The following is a 26,020-nucleotide window of genomic DNA, read 5'->3' as shown; positions in this document are numbered from 1 at the left end:
CCCATAGACTGTAGCCTACCAGGTTCCTCCGTCCATGGGATTTTCCAGGCAAGCATACTGGAGTGGGTTGCCATTTCCTTCTCCAGGAGATCTTCCCAACCCAGGGATTGAACCCAGGTCTGCTGCATTGTAGGCAGACGCTTTACCGTCTGAGCCCCCAGGGAAGCTCTCACACTGGTGGAGAACTGGGTCTTTTATTTTGTTGTTGTTGTTGTGCTTGCTAGTGCTGTAGTTCTGGGAAGAGATATTAGGAAAATAGTTCCACTTTAGAAATGTTGACTTTAAGGTCACTTTGATATTCCAGATGGAAATAGGAATTAGGCAGTTGTATCAATCAGTCCAGATCCCAGGATAAAGTTGTGAATTACAGATAAAAATGTGAGATTCCTTAGCTAAACAAATAGAAATGGAAATTGTGAGCTTGAATGAGATCACCCAGGGAGAGAAGTTAGAAGAGAAGCAAGAACGAAACACTGAGAAAAACACATCATTTCTATGGACTGAGAGTAAGCTGAGAAGACAGATGTAAATAGCAGAATAGGTAAGAGAAGCTTGGAGGACTATTTCAAGCTTAATTAACTGTCAAATGTTCTTGAGAGTCATGTAAAATGTGAACTGTCCACTGGATTTAGCAAGAAAAGTTTATTGGTGGCCTCAGTGAAAGCTGTTTTGGTAGAGGTAGCAAAAGCCAGATAGAAAAAGTTTCAGGAGTGCCTGGGAGGTGAGGAGAGGACACCACATGTAGACAACCCTTGAGAAGCTTAACTTTGAGGGGATGGAGAGAGATCAAAGGATTTTAGGAAGTCAGGAAAGAGACAGCAATGTAGTAATACTGTAAGTGTTACTTAAATTTAATTCAACAAGTATTTTCTTGATCATATGAAGGGCAGGGAACTGAGAACTGAGAGCTGAGTGAGCAGAAAGCAGTCCTCAAGTTGCTCAAAGTTGAATGGGGAGAGACAGGCCAATAATTATGTATATGGACAGTGCAATATTACACATGTTAGATGCAGTGGTAGCACAGTATGTTTATTAGGAAAGAGAACTGGGAAGACATCTAAATCACATTTAAACTGAGTCATGAATTCTTTACGTATCCCTGGTAGCTCAGCTGTAAAGAATCCGTCTGCAATGCAGGAGACCTGGGTTCGATCCCTGGATTAAGAACATCCCCTGGAGGATGGTATGGCAACCCACTCCAATATTCTTGCCTGGAGAATCCCCATGGACTGTAGCCTGCTAGGCTCCTCTGTCCATGGGGTCACAAAGAGTCGGACATGATTGAGTGACTAAGCATAGCACACACATAAATTCTTGAATGTTTTCTATGATAACTATCTCAGAAAGGCATTTCAAGCAGAGAGAAAAGTACCATTTATTAGAAAACTACATGTAGCCTTTAAAGAAGAAGGGTTCTTGGAATGGCATTGTCTAGATATAAATCCTGCCTCCAAATTACCAGCTCTATGACTTTGGGTAGTCACTATGTGTTTGCCAAGCCTCAGTTTCCTCATCTATAAAATGAAAGCTGATAATTACTATCTCAGGTTTTTAGGGAGGCTTAAAAGTTGAGATGCGCTGACTGTTGCACATCAAATATTCAATATACATTAACTCTGGTTATTATGGTAGGATCTAAAATGTAAAAAGTGTGAGAGGGTATGAAGCTTAAGAGGTAATCAGGAAGCAGATCATGATGGATTTATCAGGAAAGTCAGTATTGTTCCCAGAACTAATTAAAAGAAACCAGTACAATTATTAGAAGACAAACTGAAGTCAGATTTAATTCTGCTAAAAAAAAATCTTCAGGAAGCATCTTAATTATAATCTCCTGTTGCTAAGCCTAAGGCAACAGCTATGTACAAGTAGCTCTCAGGCTACTAATTAGGAGGCTGAATGGCTAATCTCTAATTGTGCAATTTACAAATTTTTTTATTACAACATCCTGTAACATAATGCATTATTTTTCCATTAAGATTGTTGCTAAACTTCATTTATCTAATTCTTCTCTTTATATATATTTTTTGTATTAAAAAATGATAGTATAGCTACATTTTTATTTCAGTAAAAAAGCTATTTCACCTCTACCATTGAAACAAAATAAAACAAACCAAGATTAGCTGATCATGTACTTACTGTAGCTGACCTTGAGAGTATTGTAAGGGCATTTTAAGTGTAGAGTTACACTCCACAAAAACTGCAGGTAGATTTAAGGAAATTTGCATTGAAACTGTTGCCTCTATTCATTTGTCATAGTTTGGATGGATAAAGGTTTCTCTAGTTCCATCTTTCAGATTTTAATTTTGAGGTGGTCTTTTTTGGGGGGGGGCAGTTCAACTTCTCACTTACATGAACAGTATTCCTTTTGTAAAGAAATTTTTGCTTTGAAAAGATAATTCTGGGTCACCACTGTCTAGTATACTTAATTTAACCTGTTGAGTATTCTTTTTTATTGAGGTAAACCTAACATATAACACTATATTAATTTCAGGTATACAACATGATAATTTGCTATTTGTATACACTATAAAGTGATCAACACAGTAAGTCTAGTTACCATCCATCACTATACAACAGACCACTTTCACCATTTTGCTCACTCTCAGCCGTCTTGTCCTCTAATCACCAGTTTTTTCTGTTCACCTATGAGTTTGGTTTTGCTTTTTCTGTTCTCTGTTCATTTTTTTTAGATGCCACATGTGCATGAAGTCATACGGTACTTGTCTTTCTCTGACTTACTTCACTTAGCATGATACCCTCAAAGTCCATTCATGTTGGCACAAATGGCAAAATTACCTTGTTTATGACTGACTAGTGTTTCATTGTATATACATACACTGCATCTTTATCCATTCATCTATCACAGGACACAGGTTGCTTTCGTGTGTTGGCTATTTTGTAAATAATGCTGCAATTAAAATGGATGCATCTTTTCAAATTAGTGTTTTTGTGTTCAGTAGACAAATATCCATAAGCCTGACCATATCATAGTTCAATTTTTAGTTTTTTGAGGAACCTCCATAATGTTTTCCATAGTGACTGTACCAATTTACACTCCCACCACCAATGCGCATGGACTCCCTTTCTTCACATCCTCTTCAACACTTGCTAACTTTTGTCATTTTGAGAGTAGTCATCCTAATGGGTGTGTGTTGATATCTCAATGTAGTTTGATTTGCATTTCCATGATAGTGATGCTGAATACCTTTTCATGTGCCTGTTTACCATCTACATGTCTTCTCTAGAAAAATGTCTATTTATATCCTCTGTCCATTTTAAAATCAGATTATTTTATTTACTATTGTTTGAATTCTTTTGACATTTTAGATACTAACCCCTTATCAGATATGTGATTTGCATTTCCATTCAGTATGTTGCCTTTTCATTTTGTGGATGATTTCCTTTATTGTGCAGCTTTTTAGTTTGATGTAAGCTCACTTATTTTTGCTTTTGTTGCCTTTACTTTTGCATGCAGTGTGCAGTTGTGTCCGACTTTTTGCAGCCCTTCGGACTGTAGCCTGCTAGGCTCCTCTGTCCATGGGGTTTTCCAGGCAAGGATACTGGCCTGGGTTACCATTCCTCCTCTGGGGATCTTCCTGACCCAGGGATCGAAACTGCATCTCCTGTGTCTCCTGAATTGCAGGTGGATTCCTTTACCCACTGAGCCATCGGGAAAGCCCTAAAAGGCTTTGCTTTTGGATTCAGTCTAAAAATTTAATGCCAAGGCCAAAGTCAAGGACCTCACTGCCTGTTTTCTTCTAGAGGTTTCATGGTTTCAGGTCTTATATTTAAGTCTTTAATCCATTTTAAGTTAACTGTTGTGTACAGTGTAAGATAGTGGTCTAGTTTCATATATTGCATGTAGTTATAAAATTTTCCACTGTATATTCTTGGCTCCTTTTGTAATTGTATATTGTATATTGTAATTGACCATATACTTGTGGGTCTATTTATTGTTTTCTATTCTGTTCCACTAATCTGTGTGCCTATGTTTATGACAACATCACACTCTATAACTCTGCAGTGTAGTTTGAAATCAGGGAGTGTGACACCGCTTTCTCAAGGTTGCTTTGGCTATTTGTGTTGTTTTTTTTTATTCCATAAAAATTTTACAATTGTTTCTTCTAGTCCTGTGGAACATGGCTTTGTAATTTAATAGGGATTGCACTGAATCTATAGAATGCTTTTTGGTAATATGGACATCTTAACAACAGTAATTCTTCCAATGTATGAGCATGGGATATTCGTCAATATTTTGTGTCTTCTTTCATCAATGTCTTAACAGTTTTCAGTATACAAGTCTTTCACCTCTTTGGTTAAACTTATTTCTAGGTATTTTATTCTTTTTGATACAGTTGTAAATGGAATTTTAATTTCTCTGATAGTTGGTTAATAGTTTTAAAAAAAGCAATAGGTTTCTATATATTGATTTTGTATCCTGCAACTATAGAAAACTCATGTTAGTTTTAACAGTTTTTTTCCATGCAGTCTGTCTTTATACAGTATTACATCATCTGTAAATAGTGAGTTTTACTTCTTGCCTTCCAATTTGTATGCCTATTTTGTTGAGTATTTTCAAAGTTAAAAATATCTTGATATCTTCATTTGGAATTTTCCGCTCCTGATGAATTCCAGTGGTATAATCTTTCCACTGAAATTTCTAATGCTCATTCTGGTATTTAACATGGCATGCATTGTTAACGCTGTTTTTGATACTTTTGTGGAGTGATTTGTGTTACCTCATCTGTGTGTTTCAATTTCTCTAATCTTTTTCTGATGATCTGAGCTTATAAATTAGGCTTCATTTTACCAAGTTTATGTATATATACAATTGGGTCAAATCTTCAAACTGTTTAACCAAGCACGTCCAATTAGCTGAACATAATTTCCTATGGTGTGCGTATTAGTTGCTCAGTCATGTCTGACTCTTTTAGTCCCCTGACTATAGACCACCAGGCTCCTCTGTTCATGGAATTCTCCAGGCAAGAATACTGGAGTGGGTTGCCATTTCCTTCTCCAGGGGATCTTTCCAACCCAGGGATAGAACCCAGGTCTTCTGCATTGTAAGCTGATTCTTTACCATCTGAACCACCAGAGAAGCCCAATTTCCTATGGTAGGGGGTCCTGAAATTCCGGCAGAATTGAAGATCTTTAGGTCTGTAGATGCTTAATAACCACACTGAAACGAACTAAGAGCGGAGGGCAAATTCCTTCAAGAAGGTATAATAGTGTCAGGGCAGGGGCAAGCTATAGCAGCTCAGCTTTATAGCCACTGGTTAGCACCGCAATGGGCTCCTCTGCCAAGCAATTGACAGGGAGCAACTGTCAACCCTCAGCTGTCACTGGTTCTGCTCAGCGATTGGACTTCTCAGGTGGCTCAGACCCGTAAAAAATCTGCCTGCAATATGGGAGACCCAGGTTCGATCCCAAGTTCGGGAAGATATTGTGGAGAAAGGAATGGCTACCCACTCCAGTATTCCTGCCTGGAGAATCCCATGGACAGAGGAACCTGGCCGGCTACAGTCCATGGGGTCACAAAGAGTCAGACAGGACTGAGCGACTAACCCTAACAGAGTGGGCCCCTCCCCCGCTTCTGTATAAAAGGAGCCTGAATTGAGATTAAGCAGAGGTAGCTTTCTGAGGCCTTAGTCGGCCATCTTCTCAGTCTGCTAACTTTCCAAATAAAATCGTTATTTCTTGTTCCAACAACTCGTCTCCTGATTTCTTGGCCAGCATAACCAGCCAGAGATGACCTAAGGGTACGAGGCAAATTCCTTCAAGAAGTGCCTTTGGATTTCAAAATGTTTCCGTCCAAAATCTACCTTAACATCTGTAACCCAGTACACGTGTATATGACTGAATAAAGAATGTTACTATAGAATACTCGACTGTCTTACTCCAATACTTAATCGACTCTCCGAGAGGTTCCTGAAATTTCTCACTCTATTTCATATAAAACAAAAACTGTAGACCTTACAGGTAGAAACCAGTTAAGCTGATTTCACGAACTACTAAAGGGTCGTTAAAGGCAAATTGAAACCGCTCCTCTATCCGTCTCTGCTGCTGCCCGGTCTTTCCTAGCCTTTTGGAAACGCGGCGCTGGCAGCCGGGAAGGTAACGGCCAGCGGAGTCGTTAGGAGCCGCACGTGCGGTCCGCCCTTGACCGGTAGACCGGCTTCTTCTCCGGAAGCAGCTGGGCCCCAACCTACAGCCCGCGATCGCTGGATGATGCGGAGCTCCACCAGTTTCCCTGCCCTCCGCTTCCTCGAAGTCCGTCCCGCCTCTCATCTGCTCTCAGCCAATTTCGCATCTCCTCCGCGAGGTGGGCCGAGCGCCGAGCAATCGATGCCTCCTCCCCAGCCTCGGGGGCCGCCATTTTGGGGGGAGGAGAAACACTAGTAGAGGCGGCAGCGGCTCAACGGGATGTCTACTGGCTTCTGCTTCTCTTGCCAGCGCTGTGGAGTTCGGGCAGGAGCCTCCATCGGGGCCACTCCTCCGCCTGCCTCTCCGGAATGAGGCCTAAGTTCCCGCACCGGAAGGCCCCCTTTCTCTTCCAAGAGTAAGTAGCACCAGGCGGCGCAGCGCGCCCCCGCGCGCCCTCCTCTGTCAGTTACCCCGCGCGTCCCCGCGGCCGCGCGCCGTTCCCCGCGCGCTCCCCCCCTCCCAGGCTGGGCGCTCGGCGCAGACTCGCTTGTTTGTTTCTGCAGGAGCCCAAGAAGAGGCCGAAGCCGAGACGATGCCTGGGAAGCTGAAGGTGAAAATCGTGGCCGGGCGCCATTTACCAGTGATGGACCGAGCTAGTGACCTGACTGATGCCTTCGTGGAGGTTGGTGCAAGGTCCTGCCCCTCCAAACGCAGGGAGCGCCAAGCCCTGTGAAGGATCCTAGCCACCTCGCCCGCAGTCCCTCAGCCCGTTCCCGGCCCACCGGCCTGCCGAATGCGGTGCTTGGCCAGCCCTCCCTGGAGAGCTGACTGCTCAGACTGCAGCCCATGTAATGGGTGCACGGCCCGCAGGCGTCAGCGGCACGCTCAGCCGCGAGGGAAGGCTGTTATTGCTCTGTCTGCAGGGGTGACCCTGATGTCAGGACTCCTAACAGGCCACCCGCCAGTCAGGAGATCCCAAGGCGTGGCCAGGCGGCCACTGAAAGACACACACACACACCCACATCCACCCTTCTTTGCGGGGAGGGTACCTGGTTTTTTAATGCTAGAGTGATGGAGATGTTGTTTCAGAATGTAGATACAGTCTGTTATGGACACGGGAGAGCTGCAAGGCGATCTCCTCTTTAACAGTGATTTCTGAATCATCAGTGCAAGTTCTGAAACCCAAGTGTAACACTTTTCTGCTCTTGTATAGACTGGTAGGTCTGATGAGCTGTTTCAGGGTAATTTAGTGCCTTGAGGTAGGAAGCCAATTAAGTGCCATGGGTTTAAATTGCAAAATTGCTTTTTAAATCTAATGATTAGTTTAAAACTCATGCAAATTAGCACAGGCCTGGGGCCCGGAAAGTAATAATCCCGAGTCTGAAAGAAGCCTAGTAATACTGTAATAAAAAATTGTCAGGACGAGCCAGAGCATTAGAACAGTAATTGTTTGGGCTATTAATGCTTTGAGTTGATAGATACATGATAATATACAGCCTGATTCCATCTCAATATAAAATACTGTTCATGGTCCCTAAAGATTCTCTAACCTAGACAAACAGACATTCTTGGTCTCAACTTCATTTTTATTTGAGAAACAGTTATTGAGTATGTTCTTGGGCCAGATGACAAGTCATGGGGTTGCACGGATTGCAAAAGCATAGTCTTTGCTTTCAGGTATGTCAGAGACTGACCTGCACAGTTCAGGTTAATAAATAGTAGCTCACATGTATTGAGTCTTGTTATTGCCAGGTCTGTGCTAAGTATTTTTCAATTCTTAGTCTTTATATCTTAAATTTTAGTCTTACATCTTAGTCTTTATATCGGACTTCCCTGCTCACTCAGGCCATAAAGAAGCTGCATGAAGAGCAGGAGACCCGTGTTCGATCATTGCATTAGGAAGATCTCCTGGAGAAGGGAATGGCTACCCACTCCAGTATACTTGCCTGGAGAATTCCACAGACAGAGGAGCCTGGAGGGCTACAGTCCATGGGGTCGCAGAGTTGGACATGAGTGCACGACTAACACACAACCCAGCCTACTATTATTGTATTCTTATTTTCCCATTTACAATGGAAGTACCAGAAGGACACAACATATTTGTTTTAATATCAAATGGACTTTTGTTTCCAAGCAATATGTACACATAATCAATTAAAACATATCTGAAAAGAATCATGATACCTGAGAAATGCTATGAAGACTTGGTGGTACAAAGGAACCAGGCAAGTTCAGGAGCCAGGGGAACATGTTCTGAGATAACATTTGCATTGTCAACCTGTATTGACTGTTTTTACAATTAAAAATGCTTTATAACTTGAAAAAAGCCTAGGAACAGTAAATAATTTGCCAGAGGTAACTTAACCTTGTAATTCTCCATAGCCTTGTGGTCTGTTAATCCACTGTGCTCATTACCGCCTTTCCAGACAAGATGATGGGTGTTTCTGTAGACTCTGGAAACTTACTTCTGTCTCTCAAGGTTGAGGCGGTCTTCCTAAGAAAGAGACATTGGAGCTGGGCTTTGTAGAATACCCAGAATTTTCCAGGCAGAGTGGAAAGGCACAGAACATCAGAGGTGCAGAGTGGGATACATAGTGTGTGAGACCAACTTACTTTGTGATCTGCTTGGTGTCAGAGGGGATATGTGGGTAGTGGAGCTTTTGGGGGGTTAAAGCTGGAAAGGTAGGTTTGTGCCAACCTCATTTTCTGTATTAAAGGCATTTTCCTTTATTTTGTGAGTGTAGGGTAGACTGGGGAAGTTTTTCAAGCAGAAATTAAATAAGATCAGTTTTGTATTAGGTTGTTTCTTTCTAGGATGACTTGAATGGCGATGTTATTGATAGACTGGATAGATGAGAGACGAGGCAAGGAGATCAGTTGAGAAGGTGGTAAAATTATCCAGACAATGTGTGCATGCTTAGAATGATAGTGGGAATGAATTAAAGGCGGAAGATTTGAGAGACGTTTCTGAGGTAACATTCTCAGGCCTTGGTAACAAATGGTGTTTGCTGGAGAGGGAGGAGTTGGATTTAACCGTGACTCATTCATTCCTTCTTTCAACAAATAGTTACTGAGTGTGCTGTTTGCCAAGTCTTGTAGTCACCGATCTAGCTGGTAGTCACCGATCAAATATTCTTGGTTCCTGTTTTTATGGACTGTATATTTTGGTGGGAGAACCAGATGTTAAAAAGTAAAGGGAAATTAAATTTATAATTACAAATAGTTGTGAGAGACATGAAAGAAAAGCAATAGAGAACCTCAGCAAGTTTACCTTCACTGTTCGCGTGAAATTATCATGACGTTGTTAATCGGCTATACACCAATCCAAGATAAAAAGTTTAGAAAAAATTAAATACCATGTACTTGTACCCTTTTAGAAGTAGTAGGCTATTAAAAGTTTAATTTTGCATAGTCACTGTCCTGGAGTGAAAAAATAAATATATGCAGATATACTTTTCTAATTGTCAGTAACTAGTAAAAAGGAAGAATCATCTCTGGGACTTTAGGTTGGATTATCAAGGGAGGCCCCCGAGGAAGTGCCAGCTAGGCACAGAGCCGCTGGGTGAGAAGGAAGAGCTGCGTGGTGGTGGTGGTGGATGTGCGTGTGGTGGAGAGGCTGGAGGAGAAGAACGCCTCAGCAGAGGGAAGATCCTGAGGATTGGCTTATTTCAGGAAGTGAGGGAAGAGATGTGTGCTGGCAAGTAGTAAGGGAAGGAGTGAGTACTGTGAGATGACACTGGAGTTAATCAGGGAGCCAATTGTGCAGGATCCTAGAGGCCATGACTGAAGTTTGGATTTGATTCTCAGTTCAGTGGGAAGCTCTTATTAAGATGAGTAATTTCTGTTACCGTCTGGAGAATGGACTGCAGAGGGGAAAAAGCAGAAGCAGGCAACTAGTTAAGAGATTTCATAATAGTTCAAAAAAGAGATCGTGAGGCTCAAGGTGATGGTTTTGGTAATAGAAGTGGATGGATTCCAGATACACTTTGAAAATAGTAGAGGAATTGGTAGGTTGGAGTAGGGGCCAGGGAGAGGGAGACGTAAAGATGATTCCTAGCTTTCTGGTATCACTGGAGTAATTTTCTCAGTCTCCATGGGGTTCAGAGAGATTGATTGAGTGGGCTGAGCATAATCTTCCATTTGGGATGTTCAGTTTGAAGTGTCTTTGGGTCCTTTAATTGGAGTTATTGAGGAATAAAGGTCGGATTTTTGTGACTATGGTGTTTTGAAGAGAGGTGTGAGTTAAAAATAAGCTCCCACAGTCCAGTACTTCTCAACTCTGTGAGACCCAATCTTGCATTTATATAGCAGGTATTTTGGAATCTTCCCTTTACTGTCTTTACATGCTCACAATTCTAAAGAATCAATATAATGCTCTAACTGTAATATGATACAGAAATGAAAGTATTTTACAATATGTATTTTAATATGGACATACTTGTTAATGACCATAGTAGAAAACATGAAATATTCAGATTGAGTCCATGATATTTATTGAGGCTTTGTATATATCAGATACTGTACTGGCTATAGTACAGCATGCAAGGATAGAGCAGTGAGCAAAACAATTTCTGTAGTCATGGAACTTAGGTTTTAGTGGAAGGAGAGAGTTAATCAGGAAAATTGTTAAGTAAGAGAGACTATGCAAGGTGGTGAGAAGTGCCCCATGTGGAGAGAATAAAGCAGGGATTCAGGATAGCAAATGCCTCACCTCCATGTACAATCTCCTGAACATGACTGCTCCTCTCACAGAGTGAGACAGTTATGTAGTGTTGGCATCTCAGATGGGCCTTCACTGCCATAGGTTATCTGATTTTCCAAAATAGGCCGCTCATGGGAAAAAAGTCGTCCACTAATTTTCACAGTGGTTGTATTTCTTGACAATTATGTATATTAAAGTGAGTATATATTTAAATCCCATTACAATACTTATATTTGTAAAACTGAGTTAGGTTCTAGGTAGGTTTTTAACCCATCTGGCTATCTGGTGGGAACATTTGATAGTCATGACATGGGACAAGTCTTCATTGTTGGGGACTGTCTCTTGAATTGCAGGACACCTAGGATCTCTGGCCTTCTTCACTTAATACTACTACTGTTTTTCCCAAAAATACCTGCTGGCAATTTTTAAAGTTCCCTTAGAAGTTGGTTCTGTCCCTTTTGCAAACCACTGACTTTGGGGGAGAGAAGAGGGAGCAAGAAGAAGGATGGATCCTTGAACGAATTTGACATTAAGAATTTATTAGAGGTTGAGAATTGTGGGAACGAAATGTATTGTCAGCCAGTGATTTTCGGAGAGAATCAGGAAAGTAATGTCTTAGAAGGCATTGACGCTCAGAAGGAGTGATGAGGCCGGAAACCCATACAGTAGTAAAGTAAGTACTCAGGAGGTTTCCCAGGTGGCGCTCGTGGTAAAGAACCCACCTGCCAAGACAACAGACAGTGAGAGACCCAAGTTCAGTCCCTGGGTTGGGAAGCTCCGCTGGAGGAGGGCATGACAGCCCACTCCCTGGGAGAACCCCATGGACAGAGGAGCCTGGAGGGCTACAGTCCACAGGGTCGCAAAGAGCTGAACCCGACTGAAGCGACATAGCACACGTGCCCTGAACACGGGACTAAGAAAGTAAGGGTGGTGTGAACAGGCAACCATTTCAAGAAATATGACTGTGAGGGGAGAGGAGAAATAGTGTGATATTGGGGCGGGGGGCAGTATGCAGCTTTTAGTACTTAAAACATAAATTAGAAGATATTAGAACATATTTGTGTGCTAGTAGGAATAATCCAGCAGAAAGGGAAAGATTAATGCAGGAAAAAGGGGATAATGAAGGATTACAGTATAATAAAGGGATACATTGTATGGGGTAGACTCTCATTACTGTATGAATGCATAGGAAAGGGACATAATGAAGTCTGGGCTGGTGATAAGAAACCTTTGTGCTGGACTGGGAAGATGGTAACATCTCCACAGGCAGAGAGGAAAAGGGAGCATTTTTTGGATAAATAGGACAAACTTGATAAAAGCAAAAGGAGGGGGTAGAGCACATGTAATGGAAGAGAGGGTTCTTGTTGAAAAGAAGTGGGAAATAAAATTTGGCTGGGTAAAGGGGATAAGGGCTGCCCTGGTGGCTCAGATGGATACAGATTACTAAGTGGCCTGAAAAGGAGGGGGAGAAGTCTGTATGGTTGGTCCTCTCTTAACCAGTTTCTCCCAACTGACTCATTACGGTCTCCAATGCTCTGCGTTTCTGCCGTAAACACATTTTTGAATACCACGTATCATTAGATTCTGCTCTAGTGTGCGTGTTTCTCCCATCAGCTCTGATGTATTACTGAGAGGCAGTTGTGTTTATTCCCTACCCTATTTATGCCAACTCTGATTGTTATTGTTATTCGTTTAAACCTCATACAAATCAGTGATTTAAGTGGGATAATGAAGCTGATAATGCTATGTAAAGACTTATGGATACAGTTGCTAAAAATTACTCCTGACTTAGATGAAGATTTTAAAACGAGTATTCTCTATCCATAGCTTTTTTTTTTACTAGTAATTTTAAGTCTACTGCTTGAAAAAAATAATTTATTTGTTTATATGGCTGCACCAGGTCTTAGCTGTGGCATGTGGGATCTAGTTCCCTGACCAGGGATTGTACCTGGGCCCCCTGCATTGGAAGTGCAGAGACTTAGCCACTGGACTACCAGGGAAGTCTCTCTACTGCATTAAAAGGAAACCCAAACTGGCAGACATAGATAGTACATTAAGGGTGTTGTTTATACAAAAAAGATGCTATAGAACTATCAGCAGTGGATCCTTAATCAAAGATGAGGCCTTTAGTTCTATGATAAAAGATAGAAAAATGAATACTTATTTGCCTGTTTTTATTTGAAAATGTTTACTGCTTGTATCATTTTTAATGATTATCTGATCTAACCAAATTATTTGACTACTCAGATATTGGTCCTGGTTGTATTGGTTGAGGGAATTTCTGCTATATATGATGTGAGGCTTTCAGGAAGCCAGTGAAGACCAAGCAGTACTTAGAGATGACTATTAAATGGGAATCTCCAGGATGAATGGGATGGGATTCTGTACAAGGGAAGTATTATATATTAATGTGCATGTTACAAACTGTTCTGCTAAACTACATTATCATTTTGTGTTTACCCAGGAGCCTTTGAAGGAACTGGGAGAGGAAAAGAAATTAATATTTAATGAGCATCTTCTACCAGACATTTTGCTAGGTCTCTACATGTATTATCCTGATTAATGCTTACAGCAACTCCTCTTTTCAGAGGAGGAAGCAGCTTTAAATAACAGGTTAAATAACTTTCTCAAGGTAATTTAGCTAATGAGTGGGAAAAGAGAATGCCTTTACCTTACCAGGGAATCTCATTAAAATCCCTTATGTTCTTTAGGTAAATGGTGAGGCATTCATTTAATTGCTGAGTAATAAAATCTCCTTTGAATTAAATAAGACCAAATGAACTCTGATTCTTTAGTAGGTTGGGAATCACCACAATGTTGGCAGAGTACCTGCTCTAGCCTTTTTCTTCTTCTAAAATCTTTTGTTGGTTTAGAGTAGTATGGGGACTGTTAGATTTTTACTGTAGATGGAATTGGCAGTTGACCTCCCCCTCCTCAAAGAAAAGCACATTATAGCACAACACTGTAGTGGGACAGAACTTAGATTGTGGAAAAATCATAATTTAGGGAATGATATGCTGGTTTTGGGCAGTTGAGCCAAAACCCTTGAGTACATTTGGCTTTTGAATGGTGTTGAATGGTATCATGAATCCTAATGATATTCTACTTCAAATAAAGTAGTTTTTAGGTAAATTAAAAAATAAATATTTCTTTCGTGTTTTGAATGTTGAAATGTAATAAACATTAGAGAAGTAGTGAGCAGGTTTATTCTGTGGGGTCTTTTTCATCATTTCATTTCTTTTACATTTGTGATTTAAAGGTAAAAAGATAGTTACACGGTAATACAGTTGGCCCTTCACACCCCTGGGGTCCGCTTCCATGGATTCAACCAACTGCAGGTAGAAAATATTTGGAAAAAGAAATTCCAGAAAGTTCCAAAAAGCAACACTTGAATTTTTTGTGTGTGACAGCTATTTACATAGTATGGGCTTCCCAGGTGGCATTAGCGGTAAAGAACCTACCTGCCAATGCAGGAGACTTGAGACAAGGGTAGGGTTGAATCCCTGGGTTGGGAAGATCCGCTGGTGAAGGGAATGGCAACCCAGTAGTCTTGCCTTGAGAATCCCATGGACAGAGGAGCCTGGTGGGCTACAGTCCATAGGGTCACAAAGAAACAGGACTGAAGTGACTTAGCACACATGCACATGTTGTATTTACAACTGTTTACATAGCATTTTAGAGAAAGAAGTGGCAACCCACTCCAGTATTCTTGGCTGGAGAATTCCGTGGACAGAGAGCCTGGTGGGCCACAGTCCATAGGGTTGCAAAGAGTTGGACGCGGCTGAAGTGACTTGACGCGCACGCATATAGCATTTACATTGTATTAGGTACTAAAGGTAACCTAGAGATGATTTAAAGTGTACAGGGAATTGTGCATATTTCCTGTACAGGAATTTATGTGGAAATACTGTACCATTTTATAGGGACTTGAGCATCACAAATTTGGCTCTCTGTGGGTTGGGTGAAGGGTAGCGAGGAGTCCTGGAACCAATACCTGGGTACTGAGAGCCAACTGAGCATGAATAACCCCTGTTACAAAAGATTCAAATACTCAGCAGTAAACTTGAAAGCCCCTTACTTCTTACAACACTGTCCTGTGTTATCTGCTCCCTCATCAGTTCCTTCTTCAGAGATCATTGCTGTCCCTTTTTTGGCATGTACCTGTCTACTCCTGCCTCTAAATAAAGCAACTTTTACATATCATATGTTTCTTGTTTTTTCTAGTTATTATGCCATGGACATATTCCCCTCACAGCGTATATAGTCAACTCCATTCTTTAGTAGGGAATGTGTGATTCAGTCACTTTCTTGTTGTCAATAGGCTTTTGTATATTTTTTGGAGGAGGGGCCACATGTGAAAGTACTTCTTTAGGATAAATTCCTGGAAGTAAATCCAGAGTTTTATAATTTGAATTTAAACAAAGTTTTTGCCATTTGAATTTATTTTAATTTTTGATGTTTTTGACTTTTAAAATAGCCCATTTAAGAAATAGGTAATATTCATGCGTGTCAAAATTCAACAGGCACAAAACGAGTCAGCCTCTCACTGCCTCTCCTTCAGCTGATCTGCTTTGTTCTTTTCGGTGGCCTCTGTTAACATGTGTTGTATATCCTTCCAGAAATAATCTGTGCACATATAGGCATACGTCATATGCCTTATGATTTGTCATTTTTTTCCTCCACAAAGAATGCTGTACTCACCGCCCTGCAGTAGAGATGTATCTTAGATATGGTTCCTTTTTTTTTTTTTAATTTTTAAATTCAATTTATTTTGGCTGCACTGGACTCTTTCGTTCAGCACACAGACTTCTCTGCTTGCAGCACACGGTCTTAGTTGTGGTATGTGGGATCTTAGTTCCCCGACCAGGGATCACACCTGGGCCCTTAGACATTGTTCTGCACTAGTGTTAGTTTTTCTGTTTAGCACTGCATCGTGCAGCTTTCCCATACTTGATTTAGCCAGTCTCCAATTGATGGACATCTAGGTTACTTCCAATCATTCGCCACTATAATGCTGCTTGTATATGTCATTGTGCATCTCTGTATGAATTTAAAGGGTATGGGCATTTAACATTTTGATAAATGTTGTCAGACTGCACTTTGTGAAGATTGTTCAAAGTTGCACTCCCAGCAAGAGTATGAGCATGAAACTCTCACACTGTTTTTTCAGACTTTTTGACCTCTGCCGACCTAAGTAGTCAACATGTTGGTTTAGTTTGTTTTCATCTTTTGATATATTAAAAAGACATCTGCATTTCCATTTCTTTGAATTTCTGATTTTCAGTTGGTTTATTGATCTTTTTCTTACTGCTTTGTAGGAACTTGTTAGAAATCAAGGAAACTAGCTGTTTGTGACATATTTGGCAAATCCTTTTTCTCAGTTTCTTATTTATTATAGTCCTTACCATGCCTGATGGAGTAGGAAATGGCAACCCACTTCAGTATTCTTGCCTGGAAAATTCCATGAACAGTGGAGCCTGGCTGCCTACAGTTCATGGGATCACAAAGAGTAAGACACGAGTGAGCAGCTAAGCACACACACCATGCAAAAACTTAACTATTTTTGTGTGATTTCTTAAACTTTTTCTACCCTCTGACGCAACTGCCTAGGTACAAAATGGTGGGTATCATCCCTGATAATTCAAATTGTGCGATAAAATGTACAGAAGATAATGACTATAGTTTTGGGTATTTTGCTTTTAGAATATTTTCTGGACTGATTAAACATTAATATCTGCCAGTATTATAATACTAAAAGTAGGATTGTGAGTCAGGAAGGAAAGATTTCATGGGTGATCTGACTGAACCAGCATTTCCTAAGTATCTACAATGTGCAAAATTCTTTACTGGGTATTGGGATAAACCTTTAGTGAATTTTGAGGGTGGGTGATACATACTAGTGAAAACTGATAGAATTGGGAAAGAGCTTGGCAAGATCAAATTTAGGAAAGATGAGACAATCTAGGAAGTAGTTTCTTATCTGTTTTGCTCTTAAGCCTCCTGACCGCTTCTCAAGTCCAGTCTGAGGTTTCACAATCTCCATTCTTTGTTAGAAGCGTCCCAGGGATTTAGCCTGCTTTCCATCTTCATTTCCTTCTTACTTTTTCTTTTTGATTTAGTGCCCGCCAAGACTGTGAAACCCGATAGACTCCCCATCCAGCCCCTTTTATTGTCCCCGAACGTAGGAACATAAAACCCTTAATGACCATGGTTTATTGTTGATCACTGTGTATACACAAGTAAAGATTTTTTAAAATAACAAATATGAGGAAGTAAGAAAATAGAGGAGTATATGTTACTAAGTTCTTGTAATAATAGGCTGTAGTTCTGGATTCCCTTGATGAGCTGGTAAGACAGTTGTCCTTTTTACCTTCTACTTTTGTTTTGCTGGTCCTCCACCCTTAAGACTTTCCTCTTTTGTTTAAGCTCCTGTTTAGTGAAGGCTGTGTTGGGTACTTCCTCCATACGGACTTGGTGGTGGATTAGCCACTAAGTCTTGTCCCACACTTGTGACCTCATGGACTATAGCCCACCAGGCTCCTCTGTCCGTGGGATTTTCCAGGCAAGAATAGTAGAGTGGGTTGCCATTTCCGTCTCCATGGGATCTTACCGACTTGGGATTGAACTTGGGTCTCCTGCATTGCAGGTGGATTCTTTACAGACTGAGCCTCCAGGGAAGCCCTCGCACTGACATCATGGTCTGATTTTAATCTCTCCGTGCCGTGCTGTGCTTCATCGCTCAGCTGTGTCCGACTCTGTGCGACCCCATGGCCTGTATCCCGCCAGGCTCCTCTGTCCTTGGGGATTCTCCAGGCAAGAATACTGGAGTGGGTTGCCAAGCCCTCCTCCAGGGGATCTTCCTGACCCGGGGATCGGGGATCGATAGAGCTAGTCAAACAGAACAGTGGGCGAGCCCTTGTTCCCTGTTCCCAGGTATCATCTAACAACTTAGCTGGACCTGTCCTGTTTTCTCCCCTTTCGTCTCAGGGATAGTTGTCTTTTCCCCCTGCATGGTTAATCTTCCCATTGCTTAGCTGACGTTAAATTTTATTTTTATTCACATTTTTGATCTTTATATTTGAATTGTTTCTCGTTTGTTTTTAGGTGAAATTTGGTAATACCACCTTTAAAACAGATGTGTGTCTCAAGTCCCTCAACCCGCAGTGGAACTCAGAGTGGTTTAAATTTGAGGTAAGTTTTTAAATGTCAGCATTTTTTATGTGTGTATTTTTGAGATGACCCATTCCCCTCCCCAGGAATGATTGGACTACATTTTATTTCATGTATTGTAGTTTTTCTGCACCAGGAAAATATTTCCTATGTGTGTGCTCAGTCTCTCGATTGTGTCTCTTTTCGGCCCCATTAGCCTCTGCCCATGGGATTCTCCAGACAAGAATACTGGAATGGGTTCATCTTCCAGGGCATCTTCTCAACCCAGGGATCAAACCTGCATCTCCTGCATTGGCAGGCATATTCTTTACCACTAGTACCAGCTGGGAAGCCCTAAGAATATTGAATTTTCAAAAAAATTATGTTACAGTTTAGAAAAATGGTGTATGAATAGGAGAGCCCAGATTAAAAAGATATTATATTATTATGTAATAATTTTCCTCTGGATTTTAGCATATACCAAAAATCACTTAAGAACTGTGTACAGATTAAAAGTTTTTGAATTTTGTAAAAATATATCATAAATATCACCACTTTAACCATTTTTAAGTGTACAACACAACATTAATTGCATTTACCTGCATACAGTGATATGCAAGCATCACCACTATTTCCAAAACTTTATGGTCACTTCAGAGAAACTACTCATTCAGCACCAACTCCCTATGCCCTCCTCTCCCCTACTGCTTATAACCTCTCATCTACTTTCTGTCTCTGAATTTGCCTTTGTAAATATTTCATATGAGTGGAATCATAAGTATTTGTCCTCTTGTGTGTGGCTTTTTTCACTTAACATGATGTTTTCAGGGTTCATCTGTGTTGTGCACTGTGTATCCAAATTTCTTTTTATGGCTGAATAATATTCTATCTTATGAACATACCATATTTTGTTTATTCTCTTCATCTGTTTTTGGACACTTGGATTTGTTTCTGCCTTTTGGCTGTTGTGACTAATGCCACACTGGTGAACACCGGCATACAAGGATCTATTTGAATCTTTGTTTTCAGTTCTTTTGGGTATATACCTAGAAGTAGAGTGGCTTATGGTAATTTCCGTGTTTAGCTTTTTAAGGAACTGCCAAACTTTTCCACAGTGGTTGCACCATTTTGCATTCCCACCAGCATGTCTTGAGAGTTTCAGTTTTTCCATATTCTTGTCAATATTTATTTTAAAAATGTCAGTCATTTTTAAATGACTAGTAGGTCTGAAGTGGTTTTCACAATATAATTTTAATGTGCATTTTTATTATGAATGAGGTGAGTTTGATTTCTTATGGCTAAGGCTCATTTGCATTCTTTTACTTTGAACTGTCTCATATTTTAACCACCAGAGGAAGATATTTAAATTTTGGAGGTAGATTTCACCAGACTTGATGACCATTTTAATACAAAGAATGTAAATGTGAGGTGGTATCTCATTGGTTTTCTTTTGCATTTCTCTGATGACAAGTCTCTCTACCTTTACTTAGAGATAAATCTGTAAGATTTTTTTTCCCAGAGATAAGTAATCTTCTACATTATGCATACGTTTATGGTAATGAAGATTTTTATGATATTTTTATTATAAGACTTAACTTTTAAAGTATCCTTTTTTAGGTGGATGATGAAGATTTACAAGATGAACCTCTCCAGATCACAGTTCTTGACCATGATACGTACAGTGCAAATGATGCCATTGGTAAAGTGTACATTGACATTGATCCTTTACTGTACAGTGAGGCTGCAACTGTCATCTCGGGATGGTTTCCAATTTATGATACCATTCACGGTAAGCAGTACATCTTAAGAAATTAAGTCACAACCTTTTTTAAAAAATTAATTCTTCAAAATTATTTTTGGTCATGCTGGGTCTTTGTTGCTGCGTGGGCTTTTCTCTAGCTGAGGTGAGCAAGGGCTACTCTGTTGTTGTGGAGCATGGGCTCCAGGTGCCCGGGCTTCAGTAGTTGTGGCTCACGGGTTCCAGAGCTCAGGCCCAGCAGTTGTGCACGGACTTGCCCCGGGTGTCATATGGGATCTTCCTGGGCCAGGGATTTGAACCCGTGTCCCCTGCATTGGCAGACCTGTACTTAATCACTGGACCACTAGGGAAGTCCTCACAATCTTTTAATTTATCTTAAAGACTTCTGTGCTAAACTTGGTTTTTTTAAAATATGGCTTTTGTTTTAATAGACATGTGGTAGTATGTATTGTTGGTAGAATTGTAACTTTTCTGACCGTAATTTGGAATAATGCTTGCTGCATTTGTGCAATACAGTAAGCAAATACATCATTTGAAAATCATCTAATGTTAGTACTCTGTTTCTAAAGCATACTTTAAAATGAATTATTTTGAAACTTTTCTGCTTAAAAATTCTTGAAAGGAAGAAAAGTGTTCAAAGGCTTTTTGTTACCTAAAGTTCTCAAAGTCTGGTCTGGGGACATCTGTGTGTCCCTGAGATACTTTCACAGGCCCCGAGAAATGAGATGAAAATTGTTTTCAGCATGACACTTATATGTATGCCATTTGCCATTTTTAGCCTTACTTTCTTACGAAGTTACAATGGAGCTTTCTAGAGGTCTTATGATAATATCATGTTACCACACGCTGAATGCAGAGCAGAAATGAGAATCTAAGTATTTCATTAAGTTACACACTATAGAGGTTCGAAAAAATGTAATGCCACTCTTATCATTAAACATTTTTTTGTTTTTCAAAATATAGTTATTTTTACAAAAATATTTATTTTGACATAAATGGATTTCCTGTTAGTTTAAATGAAGTAATAGGTAAATATTTTTCTGAATTCTCAGTTTAAATTTGTAACATGGTAAATATTGAAAATAGGTTTTGCCCCACCTAGACAAAGACTCTTTGAGATCCTCAATAATTTTTGAGATTAGAGGGGCCCAGTGGTCAAAAAGTTGAGAACCACTAACCTAAAAATAATGTAATCTCTTTAAAAGGGCAGGTGGACTCAAACTGGCAGATGCTTCTGCCTACAGTCTTGCACTTTTCTGCCTATTTTACATTTTTGACCTGGCAATTCCATTGATAGTAGTTTATTATAAGAAGGTAAGATGTTTGATGAGATTTGTGTGTATTGTGACATTATTCATATTCTGTATTTTTACTGATATTTAAAATGGTAAAATAAGTTGGGAACAGTATTTACTTAAATAGAGCATCTGTAGAATAAAAATAATTAGGAAACAAGATTAGCATTGCTATTATGATTGATACATTATTTTAAAATCATTAATTGGCATTTATTTGCTGATTATTTAATTATACTTTAATTTCTAAAGGAGGAAACTTGATTTTCCTTTTGAAATTACAGGTATCCGTGGGGAAATCAATGTAGTTGTCAAAGTAGACCTCTTCAATGATTTAAATCGATTCAGGCAGTCATCATGTGGAGTCAAATTCTTTTGCAGTAAGTAAATATATTTTATTACTCATTTGACAGGACATTTAATAAATTTATTAATAAATATGAGAAAATTTTGTTAACTTACACATTTATATGAATAAATATGAAAATATTAATAAATATGTTAAATATTAGAAATCAAATTAATATCTCGGAAGGCTAACAGAAAACCTATCATACTTCGGTCTTAATGTCAAAGAGAAAATTGCTAGTTTTTCAGAACTAATTGCTGTAGCTCTGGAAACTTAGATCTGATTTTAAAGTAGATGATAGCCAATTTTTCACAAGTTCATAGAAAGTTTTTTCCAGAAAAATCCAGTGGGGCATTTCTGTGCGTGTGGTTGTCATGACGATGTCACAGGGGCCCACAGGGAGGCTGCCTTTGGCTGTTCCACCATTCTCTGACTTCTCTAGTCTCTATGCCAGCCTCCGCCCAGGCCCACAGAGCATGATTAGAAGGAATCACATTAATTACCGCTGGTTACAGTCACTTAACACCATTAGAAAGAGTAACAGGTGAAGATTTTTGACTCTTTTTCAGAATTTTTAAAGAAGAATCCATATGTTAATGAGAGAGAATTTACTTAAACCTTATGTTTAGTGATATTGGGTTTGAGGTGGAGAATTGATTGGTAAAACACTACATAAGAAATATCTAAGAATGACTAGAAACAAGATTGAAGATAAAGGTGAAAAGTTTTTTTCCTGCAGTGCAACAAATTAATTTAGCCTTAGAGAAATTAGTTACAGGAATGCAAAGTGTGCTAGCATTTGGTACAGTCTTAACTCAAAACGTAATAATTAAGGGAATAAACCCAAACTGATATATAGAGAATGAGCCCACAGTTCATCAAGGCTACATGTTGAAAGAAAATGAGTGCATTCTTAAACTAGGTGTGAGCCCATGTGTAATATAAAACAGCTGATACACTATATTTGAACATAGCCTACACTACCTTGATGTCAGCAGGTAGTCAGTGGTCAGAGACAACGCGAGTGGAGAGAACTTGTTGCACTTTCTCAATCAATGAAGACAAATCCCATTAATATCTACATTTGGGAAACATATTTGTTGAGGCTACATGTGTGGAATATTCAGACCTAATTCAAATGGGTTGTTCAAAATCAGACAATATAGACGTGGAACCATTTGTGGTGGATGGACATGTATATCTCACAGAAGTCTCACATGGCTTTAAAATGCAGAATTATTTAAAAAGCATAATTATTGGACACTAACTTATAGAGAAGATTGCAAGCTACTCATCTAGTTTAAGTTTTACTCTTGTACCAGTAAACAAAATCTTAAAATAATTTTCACGTATTTGTCTTATTTTATAAAAATTAATATTTTATTGCCTATTACATTTTTTCATAAATTAGAACAAGTTATTTTTGTCAAATGAGTGAAAGATCCGACTATAATTAAGCTTTGAATAACTGTCACAAAAAAGAAAAATGGAGTGGCATTTTATGCTGGTATAGGATGCTGAAAGATAGGAGCAGAGTACCGTGGTACTATCCAGAACAACATAAGCATCTACAGATATGGAGCCCTGCAAATGCCATGAAATATGGGGTTGCAGTTAAGTAGTTCTGGGCAGTTCATAGCCAGCCTGAACTAACAGGGTTGAAAACGCCTAAATAGTTGAGTTAGTTTCAAGGTACATGAATGGCTTGAAACTAATGACTCCACCACAAATGGCTCCGTATCAGTATTATCTGATTTTGAACAGCCCATATGAATTAAGTGTAAATACGCCACACATCAGATTTGTTTCCCAGATGTTGATATTAATAGAATTTTTTTAATTGGTTGAGAAAGTATGAATTCTCGAATTCTCCCCTTTTTGATAAATCCAGTGAGCTTTGTTGTTCTCAGTTTTGAATGAGTCTGTTGAGTAGTGAGATGACTACTGAACCAGTTGGCCATGGAGTCATGGATTATTAGGAACTACAAACCTGTAGGACTTCTCAGATTAAGTCAGAAAGGTAATGGTTTGATTTTTGAGTCTGCATTATGAGGTGTTCAGAACTTCTTAAAAGGACTTCCAGTAATTAGAGGTTTTTGACATTCATTATCTGCTTTCTGATTTTTTGTATAACACCTACTTAGCTCAGTTTAATTTTGACTTTTTCATATTTTGTATTGAATACTATTTAAGATGGTGTGTAGCTGTTTTGTATATTATAAAAATAGTTTGTATCTACTATGCTTATATGAGAAAGGTGAGAAGCCTCATGAAAGAAAATGATTGTTTCTAAGAATAATCATTAGAAGCAATAGAAGACTGTTTGATTGGAAGTATTATTATGATTCCACTGAGGTTATCACAATAAAAGATGTTCTTGTAGTATGTATCCACAAGGTAAGAACTAGTTGTACATTTTTAAAGGGTTGAATTTAACTTTGTGGTAAACAGAACATAATAAATAATTTTCTTTAACAGCAACATCTATTCCAAAGTGCTATAGAGCTGTAATAATTCATGGATTTGTAGAAGAACTTGTGGTCAATGAAGACCCAGAGTATCAATGGATTGATCGAATTCGCACGCCAAGGGCATCAAATGAGGCCAGACAGAGGCTCATTTCTTTAATGTCAGGTATTTGAAAAATAATAATAATAACTTCATGACTTATTGACTTAATCCTCCAAAATTCTTCACTTCCTTTTGACATGTTACTAAAACTACAGTGAAGGCTATGAATTGTAACTGACTGTTTCCCTACCCTTGGCCCCTTTCTGCTAAACACATGTGCATTGTTGACTTATAACAGGAAGAAATCTGAATCAGAAGCTTACGGTTCCTTTTTATCTAGGTGGTCAAAGGAACTTGTGCTTATGAAGTGGAATAGTAGGAAGTAGTTTTCCTCCTTTGAGTGTTTATTTGTAGTCAGAGCTTAGGTGATCTCTCTGAGGCTTTTTGTTTGCCTGCCTGCTCAGTCGCCTCAGTCGTGTCTGACTCTTTGCGAGCCCATGGACTGCAGCCCACCAGACTCCTCTGTCCGTGGCATTATCCTGGCAAGAACACTGGAGTGGGTTGCCATGCCCTCCTCCAGGGAATCTTCCAACCCAGGGATTGAACCCAGGTCTCCTGCGTAATAGATCATTTTTCCTGTATTGTGGGCAGATTCTTTACTGCCGAGCCACCAGGAAAACCCCTAGGCTTTTTGTTTAAATGTCTTTTCATAGTCCTTCTCTGATAATACCTCCTTTTAGCCCCTATTCCCCTGCCACCCTTACACCCATTACTTTATTTTCCTTTGAAGAACTTATTTCCATCTAAAGTTTGTATTTGTATGTATGTGCATGTGCACACACATACGCACATACATTCATTCTCTCGTATGTATCAGATAATACATATCTTATATTCGTATTTAATAAAAGCAAATGTGTTTATAATAAATTTGCATATTTAAATAGAAATATAGATATATTTATAGTTATTAATATATTATTAAGTATATTAACATGTACTTAATCTTTATAAATTTTTAATATGTTATAATTGATAGAATTTTAAATATTTACAAATATTTAATTTTGAATGCATATGCATGTGCATGTTATATTTAATGTTACTGTTAATATATTAATTTAATGTGTTTTATTATATTTAGTCTACATATTAAGAAATCATCTATAATTTATTATATTTATAATATATTAAAGTATATTATGTGCTGTATATTCTATGTATTTTATTTATATTATATGTAATACTTGTTTACTTGTTTTTTATCTGTTTCTCCCCCAGTATGTAAATGCCACTAGTTTTAGGGCTTTATCTTTCTTGTTCCACTCTGTATCTCTAGCACAGAAGAAAAGAATGCCAGGCACACAGTATACAGCTAGAAATTATTTAGTAAATGGATGCATGAATGAGTGAACCTTACTTAGCACGTCTGTAAAATGTAGCTAATAATATCTTACCTCCTTGACTATAGGAGTAGGTATCAGGTAATCTTCTAGATTCCCTTCAAGTTCTCAAAATCTGTGATTTTTCTGGACTCTTTCGAATCACCACCATACCCAGCTTTGTATTTTGAAACATACAGATAAAAAGCTGGCTGAATTTTTTCCCTTTTTGTAGGCGAACTGCAGAGGAAGATTGGCTTAAAAGTCCTTGAGATGAGAGGAAATGCGGTTGTCGGGTACTTACAGTGTTTTGATCTGGAAGGCGAGTCCGGGTTGGTGGTGCGAGCCATAGGGACAGCGTGCACGCTGGATAAGCTAAGCGGCCCCACAGCGTCCCTTCCCGCCTGCAGCTCCCCGTCCAAGGAGATGAAGGAGTAAGTATGAAGTGATGAATTGTTCTTACGGAGCTTTTTATCTTTTGCGTACATATTTTCATTTGATTTGAAACATTTTAGTAGAGTTGTTCAAAATGCATTTTTTCCTGTGGCAATTTTACTTATCAGAGATGACTATCAGAATTTGAAACTTAGATCTTCCTAGTATTTTTTATACTGCCTTGTGAAATTCATATTAAGTAATGTATATTTAAACTTGTTCTACCTCTTTAGGCACTGTGTACCTAAAGCATAAAATGAGCGTTTATGCATTGTGGGGAATTTTACTTGTTGT

General features: G+C 39.2%; 1 protein-coding gene across 15 annotated transcripts in view; it reads left to right on the top strand.

Annotated features, from left to right (window-relative positions):
• Positions 1-6,417: 6,417 nt before the first annotated feature.
• C2CD5 (C2 calcium dependent domain containing 5) overlaps positions 6,418-26,020 on the top strand; it is an 86,026-nt gene continuing 66,423 nt past the window's right edge. For all 15 annotated transcript variants that reach the window (XM_043880943.1, XM_043880942.1, XM_043880941.1 and 12 more), the window contains exons 1-7: positions 6,418-6,559; positions 6,708-6,826; positions 17,951-18,037; positions 19,613-19,784; positions 21,334-21,429; positions 23,877-24,032; positions 25,527-25,725. In XM_043880943.1, the coding sequence (XP_043736878.1) occupies positions 6,737-6,826; positions 17,951-18,037; positions 19,613-19,784; positions 21,334-21,429; positions 23,877-24,032; positions 25,527-25,725 (800 nt within the window). In that variant the 5' untranslated portion in view covers positions 6,418-6,559; positions 6,708-6,736. The remainder of the gene's footprint in view (positions 6,560-6,707; positions 6,827-17,950; positions 18,038-19,612; positions 19,785-21,333; positions 21,430-23,876; positions 24,033-25,526; positions 25,726-26,020) is intronic.

This window comes from Cervus elaphus, chromosome 22 (assembly GCF_910594005.1).
Source record: "Cervus elaphus chromosome 22, mCerEla1.1, whole genome shotgun sequence".
Taxonomy (NCBI): Eukaryota; Metazoa; Chordata; class Mammalia; order Artiodactyla; family Cervidae; genus Cervus; species Cervus elaphus.
This window is presented reverse-complemented; position numbering and strand designations above follow the sequence as displayed.